Genomic DNA, 13,535 nt, shown 5'->3' with positions numbered 1-13,535 from the left:
CAGGTGGATACACAAAATATTGGGGCAATAAAGACTTGACCTAGACCCCCGACACCGATGGAGGTTCGTAGCTTCTCCGTTTGATAGGTTATTACAGGAAACTTGTAATGGAACTTTCTTCTCTTTTAGCACCTTTGACCAAAGTGGTATGTCATGTCTCGCTTGATGTTCCAGAATAACATAAGGAAATCTATGGTGCAAGTAAGTTGAAGGAAAGTTGCAAATAAGTATAAATAGAGATGTGTAGGTCGCAAGTTAAAGTATGGTAGAGAGACAAGGTTTTAGGAAGATAGGAGGAAGGATAAGAAAAGATGAGTGAAAAGGTGACGAGAATGGATAAGTCCTTGGGGTTAAGCTCATAAGAGAGCTGATGGTTTCTCTAAAATTATAAAAGGCTCGGTATAGCCTGAATGAGCTCAAATGAGTCTAAAACTAGTAGCATTTAGAATAGATGAAATGATGCCCTAGTAGTGGAGTAAGGATGTAATTCTGATAGATACTTGCAAACGGAGTTTCTAGGCAATGAAGGGCAGATTAACTTCAACACCGATTCTAACGCTCCTAGAAGGGACTGTTGGTTATGTGATCTATTGTGACGCTTCATGCCTTAGATTGGGTTGTGTACTGATGCAGCATAGTAAGGTTATAGCTTGTGCTTCTAGACAACTAAGAAAGCACGAGAAGAATTACCCGACCCACGATTTAGAGTTAGCCGTGGTGATTCATGCACTAAAGATGTGGAGGCACTACTTGTATGGCATTCATGTTGATACTTATGCGGATCATAAGAGCCTCCAGTATATCTTCAAGTAAAAGGAATTAAATTTATGTCAAAGGAGATGATTAGAGCTACTTAAAGACTACGACGTTAATATTTTATACCATCCAGGGAAGGTGAATGTAGTAGCCGACGCCCTCAGCCGTAGATCTATGGGTAGCCTGTCATATTTACAGCCGAAAAAGAGGAAATAGCCCATGAGATTTATCAGCTAGTTGGTCTTGGAGTTCGGTTAATGGACTCAGGTGATATTGGAATTACTATTCAAGATACGACAACATACTCTTTAGTAATTGAAGTGAAAGAACGCCAGTACGAGGATCATGTGTTAGTTCATGATAAGAATACCACCCCTCAAAAGGAGAAGATACTGTTTGAGATTACAGAAGATAGGGTCCTCAGATATCAAGGACGATTATGTGTCCCTAATGTTGCAGGGCTACGTCGGAAGGTTATGGGAGAAACTCACTATTCTCATTATTCTATTCATCCAGGAGCAACCAAGATGTATTATGATATCAGGGATATATATTAGTGGTACGGAATGAAAAAGGACATAGTGGAGTTTGTTGCTAAGTGCCCTAACTGTCAGCAGGTCAAGATTGAGCACCAAAAACCTGGTTGGTTATTGCAGGCTATAGAGATTCCGACTTGGAAGTGGGAAGTAATCAATATGGATTTCATCGTAGGCTTACCTCACACCCAGCGTAAGTTCGATTCGATATGGTGATTGTTGATAGGCTTACAAAGTCAGCCCATTTTCTGCCCGTTAGGACTACATATTCCTTAAAGGATTATGCAAGGCTTTATATTAAGGAGATAGTACGACTGCATGATGTCTCGGTATCTATTATCTCGGATAGAGGAGCTTAATTTACATCTAACTTCTGGAGGTCCTTCCATAAAGGATTGGGGACTCAGGTAAGTTTTAGTACAACATTTTATCCCAGACAGACAGACAGGCTGAGTGTACTGTTCAAACACTTAAAGATATGTTAAGGGCTTATATGATAGACTTCAAGGGTAGTTGTGATGATCATCCGTCGCTTATTGAGTTCGCATATAATAATAACTATCATTCAAGATGGCTTTATATGAAGTTATTTATGGACGATAGTGTAGGTCGCCTATAAGGTGGTTCGATGTTAGGGAAACTAAGTTAGTAGGACCACAATTGGTACAACAGGCAATCGAGGAAATTAAGCTTATACAAGAAAGGCTATTAGCAGCTCAAAGCCGTCAAAAGTCTTATACGGATAATCGAAGGCGAGACTTGGAATTTCAAGTTGACGGTTGGGTATTCCTAAAGGTATCATCGATGAAGGGCGTTATGAGGTTCGGAAAAAGGGAAAAACTTAGCCCTCGGTACTATGGACCATATAGGATCATATGCAAGGTGGGCCAGGTAGCATATGAGTTAGACTTGCCTTCGGACTTGGAGTCTGTACATCTAGTCATTCATATGTGTATGCTCCGTAAATGTATCATAGATCCTTCTAGAATCGTGTCAGTTGATGATGTTCAGGTCACAGAGCAGTTAAGTTATCATATGAAGAAACTCACACAGACAAGTTCGGAAATTGAGAACTAAAGACATAGCTACGGTGAAAGTACTTTAGAGAAACAACAATGTGGAAAAAATGACTTGGGAGGTCGAGGAAGACTTAAAATCTAGATATCCCTACTTATTTCCTCCTCCAGAGAAGGGTCCGACTGAGACATCATAATCTTAAGGTATGTGTATGGATTCTTGTGTGAGTTATTGCCATTGGTCGTGTGAGGCCATTGTCGTTATGAATGATTGTGGTCCTATGTGGCGTTGAATTATTAAGTTTCTACAAGAAGAGTTGGTAGTGGTGTTGTTACAAAGGCGACTTTGCCAAAGTTATATAGATCCCGGGGAGTTAAACATTCGAGGACGAATGTTTCTAAATGGGGAAAGGATGTTAAATTTCACGTTTTGTACGTTAAAGTTTCATCTTCAGTTAATCAACGTTGACTCGGGGATGAGAGTATCTTGAGGTTAACATATTTATGCTGTTTATAACAAGAATAAGTAAGTGTCATGACGGATAAAGAGTACACGAATTAAAGAAAACGAGTTTCGTTGTAGGTTGCCGATTTGGGATAAAATACGGGTCGAGCGATAATACCCGATATTTATGGACTAGTACGATACATGGTACCATATGACCATGATACATAGTGTATTAAAATTAGTAGAATTTTAAGTAAATTGAGATAATTCTTAATTTTGTGGGTAATTGGTTAGTTACCAGGTAATGGGACATTACCTAATTACCTAATAAGTGGGTAAAAATTAATAATCCCCACCCCACTCCCCACGTGGCATTAGACCACAATTAAGATATATGACTAAGTAGTCATACAAGCTTAGTGGCTATCTAAGAAGTGAGAATGTGCAAGTGTAATACACTTAAAATGCATAAGAAAGTTTTGGTCTCTTTAAAGCTTGGTCTCTTTTTAATCTTAGCTCATTTAGTCAGAGAACAAAAAGTTGAATTATAATCCCTTCTTCCTAATTCATAACACTCAAGAACAGATTCTAAGCTCCATATACAAAAAAAAAAATCTTCCAACGAGACTCTTGCAAACGATTCCAACGAGAATTGTTAAAACCGTAGTAACGTAAAATTTTGTAGTTCTAAAGGAGTACGGTACAATCTTTTTCAAGAACAATATACGAATTTTCCCTACTCCAGGTATGTTAAGGTTATCCCTTCTTTCTTTTGGCATGATCTATACGACACAAACGAAACGAGAAAATGCACAATTTTCATAAGTGACTTTATTCATAGAAATACTAGAGATGCCTATATTCTTGATTCTCCATGTGTCCTATTATTTTATCATATGTTCATGGGTTTCAAAAAAATAGGTAAGTTGATAAAGTCTATTTTATGATATTAATCAGAGGCATAATGGTCTTATGACGCACCGAGAAATTTTATTAACGTACTTCATATGCATTTCATGCATTTATACATGCACATTTACCCATGACCAGATGGCGTTATATATGCGTATATATGTATATATATGTATATGGGATATGGGAAAGCTTATGACATTATATATGCAACACCACTTGATCGGCTGGTATACATTGATAATTTGCCCACAATGGCCGATATGATACGACGGGATGCCCTCAGAGGCCTGATGATGTTATGAAATATGTACCTATTCATTACATGATATTTATATGCATATGTATGACATTATAAATATTTCATAATTACAAAGCTATCCATACTTACAAGTTGAGTCATTTACTCTATATTTCTTCCATGTCTATTATGTATTTATTTATGTGACTTACATACTCGGTACATTATTCGTACTGACGTCCCTTTTGCCTGGGGAAGCTACGTTTCATGCCCGCAGGTCCCAATAGACAGATCGAGATCCCTTCAAGTAGGATATCATCTCAGCGGAAGATGTTGGTGCGCTACATTAGCTTTGGAGTTGCTCGTTTGGTTTAGTATAATTTAGATGTGTATTGCTTTATGGCGGGACTCTGTCCCGACCTTTATGAAAATTATGTATTCTTAGATGCTTGTAGACAGATGTCATGTACGTGAAAGATTGTATGGTCTTGTCAGCCTATGCTCAATATTCGAGAGGATATTTGGTTTTATAGGCTCGTATGTCATATATATAAATTGGTATCTCACGTTGTATTCTACTTATCTCACGACAGCCTTCCGGCTCAGTTATTTATGATAGTATGACACGATATGTTAGTACTCGGTTGAGTAAAGTACTGGGTGCCCATCACGGCCCATTGGTTTAGGTCGTGACACTTTTGATGTATCACCTCTTCCCTTTGATCTAACCATTTTCTGCAACACAATAATAATAAGAATTAGTTAGACTTGAACTCCTAATGTATACAGAAGCATGCTTGAAAGTTGCAGTAAATCAATCTCAGAAGAGGCAGTGCGGACCGCACAAAAGTGAGTGCGGACCGCACAACCCCAGGTTCAGACTACTGGGTTCTCTGATGTTTCATCAGTGCGGACCGCACAAAAGTGAGTGTGGTCGCACAAGTCCACTGCAGACTGCAAAACTCATGCACACACATGCCCTAACTCAGAGAGCTACGGACCGCACAAAAGTGTGTGCGACCGCAAAGCTCAAAGTGCGAACCACACAAAAATGAGTGCGGCCGCGCAATTTGAATTTTTCGGGCATTGCCTTACGATTTAGACAAGTTTTTCAAAAATTAGGCATGGTTCTTACCAATTAAGTATGATTAGCTACTTATTCAGGTCCCAATTAACATTTAAGATGCTACCCATATGATTTTGAGCAAAAATGACTAACTATTAACATTTTGAGACATGTAATTAACCCTAGATCAAAGAACAAAACAAATAAAAAAAGAGGAAGAATCTAAAGATGAAATTAACATACCAGTAATGAAGATGCAGGTGAGATTCAACACTGATGAAATGAGGGAAGATTGAGAACAATGGGGATATGCACTGTGCTAGATTAGCTTCAGGGTTCAAAAGAATGTAAAGTGTAAAAAGCTGAGAAAAGCCCTATTTATACTTTTGACCCGTCAGGCCCAGACCTACCTGAGTGCAGTCGCATAATTTTGAGTGCAATCTGCACTCCTTACCTTCTCCTGTGAAGACTTGTTGCGGTCCGCACAAAAGTGAGTGCGACCGCAATTTGTTAAGTACTTTTGGCAGGCCAAACTTTATATACCATGTATTTTTGATCTTCCAGTTGTGCAACCGCATACAGAATTGTGATGCCGCAGAGTGGTTGTGTGGTCCGCATAATTTTGGTACGGACCGCACTGTTGTGACACTTTGCAAAAAAAATTCTTGCACAATTACTACAATGCACTCTCATTCCTGCATATACTCCAAAACTAGTTAGCACAAAATAAAGCCTATCTAATCTAAAGAAGAAAAACAAGAAAAAAGAGAAAGATACATGGGTTGCCTCCCAAGAAGCGCCTGATTTAACGTCGCGACACGACGCAGATTACCAATCACTTAAAATGAAGAACCGCCACAATGTGACCATCATCAACCTTGCCAAAATAATGTTTAACCCGATGTCTATTGACTCTGAAAACCTCATCATTCTTATTTTTCAAATCTAGAGCACCAAAGGGGATCATATTCACCACTTCAAAAGGGCCACTCCATTTTGAGTTCAACTTTCCCGGAAACTTTCGTAACTGAGAATTGAACAATAACACAAGATCACCTTCTTTAAACTCCTTATTGTGGATGTACTTGTCATGGAGGTACTTCATATTCTCCTTGTAAAGGGACGAACTTGTTTAGGCATGATATCGGAATTCATCAAGCTCATTCAAATGTGCCACTCTTAAATTGCAGCGACATTCCACTCAAGGTTCAACTTCTTCAAAGCCCACATGGCTTTATGCCTAAGTTCTACTGGAAGATGGCATGCCTTCCCAAACACCAATCGATATGGATACATCCCTATAGGTGTCTTGTAGGTCGTCCTATAAGCCCAAAGAGCATCATCAAGTTTTCTTGACCAATCCATCTGGTTGGCATTCGCAATCTTTGACAAAATAGTTTTTATCTCCCGATTGGAGACTTTAACCTGTCCGCTCGCTTGAGGATGGTAGGGGGTTGAGACTTTATGAGTGACACCATACTTGGTGAGTAAGGTATCAAAAGCCTGGTTGGAAAAATGTGAACCCCCATCACTAATAATGGCCCTCGGAGTACCAAACATTGTAAATATGTTCTTCTTCAAAAATGTCACCATACTTAGAGCTTCATTGTTGGGTATAGCCACGGCTTCAAACCCATTTTGACACATAGTCTACATCTACAAAAATGTAAGTGTTCCAACAAGAGCTCACGAACTGTCTCATGAAATCAATACCCCAAACATCAAAGATATCAATCCCCGGCAATGACGCCAAAAATTGATATCGCCCAAACTCACACCATAAATATAGGTAGTGAGGCGGTCTAAGCAATAATAAATCCCAACGCGAGTCGGGACGAATCCTTAGGGAGTTAGAATTGGGATTAGGTATATATTTAGTGCAATTGTGTGATGTGACTCAAATTACACTTCCACATTCTTGTTTGTTGTTTTTACTTCTACTCTAAGCTATTGATTGCAAATATGAAACTATGAGACAATATTTTTTTAGTTTTGGTTGTTTTTCAAATGATAAAAGATCTAGCGTCGTGACTTCCACCTAGGTGGTTGTCACAACCCAAACTGGAGGGCCATGACTAGCACCCGACCATACTTGTCGAGCACCAACGTACATTTTATCTAAACTTTTTTTATTATCTTTTAGGTTTGACAAGATCCATATAAATGGTAGAGATGGATCATGGACAACCAACAATAAAATATGATGGCATGAATATACATAACATGGAATGACCAGACAATCAAGAAACTACATATAAGGTACGAGCTACCATGCTACCATGAAAAACTATACAACCAAAAACCAACCGACAAGGCATACCAAACTATACATGAGTCGACACCTGTCTATGAGCCTCTAAATGAACATAAGTGCTGCAACATAGCCGGAATAGGGCCCCGACATACCTATAATGTCTATAACAAAATGCATACCAAGACCATGACAAGTCCAGAGAAGGGATCTCGCCAATCACTGCTGAACTAGACAACCTACTGTGGTGGGGAAGCTGCACCTGCCTATCTATTAGGGCCTGCAGCACGACATGCAGTGTACACAAACAAAAGGACATCAGTATGAATAAAGTACTGAGTATGTAAGGCAGGGAACCATAAATACGAACAGTAATGTAAGCAGGGATAGAGAATATACAACCTGGAACATCTGAGTACCTCTGAGGGCTACTGACATGCAATGCATGATACATATGTATGTATACATAAACTTTTAAAACATACGCCTCTGTGGGCATCATCATCATCATATCGTACCCGGCAATAATAGGCTCGGTAAAAACGTACCCGGCCATCATAAGGCTCGGTAGAATCGTACCCGGCCACGTGGAGCTCGGTAAAACCCAACTGATCAGTGGTTGCACAATAGGTGTCGTACCCGGCCGACTATAGCACGGCTCGGTAGAGTAAAATAGATACATATATATAATGCATGCTCGACTCATGGAATCACATTCTAAACCTTTCGGAGTGACGTAAGGTCGGTATCCTCTGTACACGTTATTAGGACTAACTCTTCACTATAAACCTTATAAGAATCAGGAAGTACCAACAACATTGATAACATAAGAATAAGAGAAGCAACATTAACATCAATCGTTCCATAAGAGGGAAAGCAATGTAAGTACTGCTAGCTTCTAAGAGTAGAGTATCTTTGGAAGCTCGTTCATTACATTATGTACAATCGGAGTCGTGAAAAAGAAGGAAAGGTATAGCCTCACATACCTTGTATATACTTCCCCAATATCAAACTATGCAATTGTCACAAATCCTTAGTGTACAATAAGAGAAACGATACTATCGTTATCATTTAAGCGTCATAACTATTATGTATCGACCACAACCTATTTTACGATGAAACAGACAACACCTCCCCTATATATATGACTTCACACAATTCAAAACAATCACCAAACATCCCAAACAACATCAATAATAAACATATTGAGCCTCCCAAAATAGTCCACGCACAACCTAATTACATCATACATACGACGGCCACCGTAGTCGTGTCAAACGACCCGGAAATATTACGAATAACTATCAGCCCACAACCCTACATATATATGGTGTTTCTCCACACCCTTCCACCTCCAAAACTCCACAAAACAGTAGTAAAACACGCAGCCCAATAGCAACACAAAACAATCCACAAAACAGTCTGCTACAAGTGAATAACTTGAACTCACGGCTTCCGATCATCGTCCCGTGAGTTCTTACATGTGTGAGCACGTGATTTTTGCCCTACAAGAACTACTCCCAAAAATTCAAAATAAAATAGTTTTGTGTTGCTTGTGATTTATTTGCATTTGTCTGTGCATGTTTATTTTTACTTTAATTAAGAAAAATACAAAATATGCGTTGCATGTGCATTTAGGATTTAATTTTACAATTAGGAATTAATTAAACAATATTTGGATTTGCGAGAATAAAAATTACAAAAAAAATATGTACTTGGCATTTTTTTTAGCATTTAATCTCCAATTGTGTGATTTTATTTTAGTTGGTATTTAATTGTGTGTGATGATTGTTATCAGGAATTAATTGGTATTTTTAATTTAGTTTATAATTAAAGTTAGGATTTTAGTTTTGAAAAATAAATTAGAAAAGGGAAATAAAGGAAAAGAGGAAAAATGAAAAAAAAGGGAAAAAAATCGACCAGGCCCAAAAAACCAGCCCAATTCGACACCCCTGTACCCGGTCCAGTTGATCTGGCAAACGACCACCCAAACGGCGTCGTTTCTATTACGCTCAGTCTGGACCGTTGATCTCAATCCATCAACAGCTGAGATCATCTCTCCCTTACCCGTTCCTATACCCGCCCCGACCCCGTTACTACTAAACGACCCCGTTTGGCTTAAGTGAATTAATCTGGACCGTTGGTTCCCATCATCCAACGGCCCAGATTAATCAACTGGTTTTCAATATATCAAAACACCCAAACCTCTTTCACCCGCCTCATTTTCACCCTTTCGTCTCCAAATCAGAGACTAAACGAACCCCCCAACCAAACCCTAGCCGCCCTCATACCCCTTCGCCTGAAAGTTGGCGGCAACGATGTCGGTGACCACGAAACTCACACCCCTTAACCACCCGGCTCCCCCCTCTCCGATTCCACACTCCATTAACCTCGAATCATACTATGACTTCTCGAATCTTCGATCGAAGATCCCCGTCCCAAACCCTAGCCTGTCCACTTAACCCCAAAATCACACCCAGTAATCCCCTAGACCTCTTCATCGCTAATCCCTAACCAAATTGGCTCGAATCCGAGTAAAACTCATCGAATGGAGGATCTAGGGTTCAACGGTTCGAGACTTTTTCAAAGCTGTCAGGGTTGAACGAGTTCCAGTTAGTATTATAAGCCTATTTCTGACGAAATAGACGTATAATACTAACTGGAACTCAAGTTCGAAAGGGCATGCTGGTGAGATCCGAGAAAAGAACAGTAAGTTCTTATTAGATCCTTCTTTGTTTTTTTTGTGTTTATTTGTCTGTGTTAAGTTGCAATTAGTCGCTTCTTCAGGTTTTCATCATTTTGTCAAGTAATTCGTCCATGCTAAGTTGTAATTCATCACTTCTGTCAATTAATCCTCCTCCTCTTTCGGACCTTTTTCTGGTCCAGTTTTTCTCATCTTGGTCAATTGGCATATGTTGAATCAATTAAATGGTCTCGTCGATTGACCAGTTCATGTCTGTAGTTCAGTTGTTCTCCTTAAGCTATTGGATGTTGTTTTATCTTCTGACCTTTGCATTTTCAGCATCAGGGCTCATAGCCAGTATACTTGTTGTTCCAGCATTTTGTTCGAGGTTAATTTAGAGTTATATTTGTTCCCAATATAGATAGCTTACTCTCATGCATCTGTGTGAATCAATTTCTTGACCTTAATAGTCCAGTCTGACTATTGTCCTGAATAATTGAATCCCCATCTTGGTTGAATGCTGTTGGATTTGATTTGAGTTCAATTGATGATTAAGTTTAATGATTCGAATCTATTTGTTTGGTAAGTTTGTTCTGATATGAATTTAACCTTGTTGAATTGTCCTAATTGGGAGTTAGTTTCATGTATCTAATTAGTCAATTGATAGGCTTAAATTGGCTATAGCTGAGGTTTCATACAGGTTTAAATGATTGGGGTAGGATAGTAATCACAGGGGGTTCAGGGGATAATTTGGGACTTAAAAGTTTAAAAATGGTTGGTTTAAGTGTTCTGTCTAGTAAGTGCTAATGTAACATTAAACTAATGCATTTGTTTAGTGATAATGGGGAACAAAACATAATGGTATGGGGAGGCTTAAAAGGGATTGATTAAAATATGTTGCCCATACCTACTTGAATATTAAATAAGGAAAAGACAAGGGATAATGGGGAAAAACATACTCTAGTGGAGTTCTAAAGAAGATCACGGGCAGAATTAGTTTCTTAATTCTGCCTGAGTGCTCTTGAGAGCTGGCAAGGTCAGTGTTTGGGTATAATTGGAGGGACTTAGGACGGAGAAGGGGGATTGAAAAAAAGCAATCTGAAAAGAGAGAAAAAAGATAGAGGAAGAGAAACAGACAAGAAATAAAAAAAATATTATTGTTCCATTGAGGAAGTTTTCTGATTCTAGTTCATCTAGGATTAAAATAGCTTAACACCTTCTCGGGACTCGGGAATGCCTAACACCTTCTCCCGGGTTAACAGAATTCCTTATCCAGATTTCTGGTTCGTGAACTGTAATACAGAGTCATTCTTTTCCTCGATTCGGGATTAAATCGGTGACTTGGGACACCATAAATCTCCCAAGTGGCAACTCTAAAATAAATAAACAAATCTCGTTTCGATTGTCCTTTAATTGGAAAAACTCCCTTTACGCCATTGCGGGCGCAGGTAAAAGGAGGTGTGACAACATGTATAGAACGAATTACCATGAATTCACAGCTGAGAAAAATATATGAAAGATGGCAGTAACTTACCTTACTTGTTGGATAACTCAGCCCTTCCCTTGGTTCTTCTAACTCTAGGTTTTACCTTCAAATAGAACTTGAAAGAGAGGGAAAATCGATTAGGGTTTGTGTGGGATTTTTGGGGAGGAGTTGCAGGGGTTAACTTTGGTTTTGAGGGTCTGAAATATGGATGAAATAACTGAGTTCATAACCCCTTAAAAGTCCTCTCTTGGCCGACTTAGGTCTTTTAATTTTGTCTTATCATTTTGGCAAGTAGGTGATGCACCTACTTGTCATCTACCAATCTGCGCAGTCTTGCAAAAATATGAATATCTCTATACTCCGAGATCGTATTGACAAACAGTTTAATGCGTTGGAAACTAGACTCATAGATATTTAATTTGGTGGGTAGATAACCCCGTAATTCCTTGTAAATTAGGATAAAAGCTTAGAAACATTGGACCTAATATTTAAGTAAAATTATGAACCTAAGTTGCGACAACATTTGTCGACTTTTGTTTCATAACTCGTTTGACTTCAAGACTTATGATACGGCTATTATATGATTCAAATACCTTAATACATGACCTATTGATTGTATTAAGAACCTCTAGGTTTACCTAAAAATACGAGTTACAACATCCTTGATTCGTTTAACTTCTAATACTTGTTAATCACCCTTATACACCCTTGTATCACTTAAGACCAATAGGATTAACTTCTTATCATCTGAAAGGTAATTCCTTCTTGGATTTATGTTAACTAATATATGGCATGAACTAACGCGTGTGGATTTGGGTTGTAACACCCTTCCCCCTTAGGAACATTCGTCCTCGAATGTAAGGGTTCATGGGGAGTTTAAATCGTCGTGGATTCCGGCCAAGTTTCTCCCATAAATAGAGGACAAACTTGCAAGCGGTTAACTTAACGTATGGCCTTACAAGAGTATACAAAGCATTATGGACATGTACATTATCTGCATATCGTCATTTTGTATTAAGGAAGAGTATTCTCAAGTTATTGCTTACCTCATAGAGCCATTTCACCTTCCAATGTATCATGTGTTCCACCAGCATCCTTGTTATCTTCATTCTGGAATAGGTACGGGTATTTAGACTTCATCTCCTCTTCTGCTTCCCATGTCATTTCTTCCAAATTCTTGTTCCTCCACAATACTTTAACGGAAGCTACATCTTTTGTTCTCAGCTTGCGGACTTGTCGATCTAATATAGCCATTGGAACTTCTTCATATGATAGGTCCTCTATAACTTGTACATCTTTGATAGGGACGACTCGAGAAGGGTCTCCAATACATTTTCTCAACATAGATACATGGAATATCGGGTGGACAAATTCCAATTCAGATGGCAATTCTAACTCATAAGCAACCTGTCCAATCCGTCGAAGAATTTTATACGGCCCGATATACCTTGGACTCAGCTTACCTTTCTTCCCATAACGCATAATACCCTTCATTGGTGAGATCCTCAGGAAAACCCAAACACCAACCTCAAACTCCAGATCATGACATCGGACATCGAAATAAGATTTTTGCTTGCTTTGTGTCGTCCTCAATCGCTCCTGTATAACTTTCACCTTCTCAATAGCTTGGTGAATCAAATATGGACCATATAATTCTGTTTCACAGACTTCGAACTATCCAACTGGTGATCTACATCTCTTCCCGTGTAGTGCCTCATATGGGGACATTTTAATATTGGAATGGTAGCTATTATTGTATGCGAATTCTATGAGTGGAAGATGGTCATCCCAATTTCCTTTAAAATATAGAACACATGCTCGTAGCATATCTTCCAGTGTCTAAATGGTACGTTCAGCCCATCCGCCAGTCTGCAGATGAAATGCAGTGCTGAGATTCACTTGTGTGCATAAACCCTTCTGAAAATACCTCCAAAAGTTAGTTGTAAATTGAGCTCCTCGGTCTGATATAATAGATATCGGTACACCATGAAGCCTAACAATCTCCTTGATATAACTTCGCATAATCTTCAGCCATGTAAGTTGTCTTAACTGGCAAAAAATGGGCACATTTTGTAAGTCGATCAATTATCACCCAGATGGAGTCAAACTTATGATAAGAGCGAGGTAATCCAATAATGAA

General features: G+C 38.9%; 1 protein-coding gene across 1 annotated transcript; it reads right to left on the bottom strand.

Moving 5' to 3' along the window:
- Positions 1-6,154: 6,154 nt before the first annotated feature.
- LOC142174440 (uncharacterized) lies at positions 6,155-6,622 on the bottom strand. The gene has a single exon (XM_075240233.1). It carries the CDS (start codon positions 6,620-6,622, stop codon positions 6,155-6,157), a length of 468 nt encoding a protein of 155 aa, XP_075096334.1.
- Positions 6,623-13,535: the final 6,913 nt, after the last annotated feature.

Source organism: Nicotiana tabacum, chromosome 20 (genome assembly GCF_000715075.1).
Source record: "Nicotiana tabacum cultivar K326 chromosome 20, ASM71507v2, whole genome shotgun sequence".
Taxonomy (NCBI): Eukaryota; Viridiplantae; Streptophyta; class Magnoliopsida; order Solanales; family Solanaceae; genus Nicotiana; species Nicotiana tabacum.
This window is presented reverse-complemented; position numbering and strand designations above follow the sequence as displayed.

What these genes read in the sequence shown, in the direction of transcription:
- LOC142174440 (XM_075240233.1), bottom strand. Translation starts at nt 6,622, where the DNA reads ATGTGTCAAAATGGGTTTGAAGCCGTGGCTATACCCAACAATGAAGCT.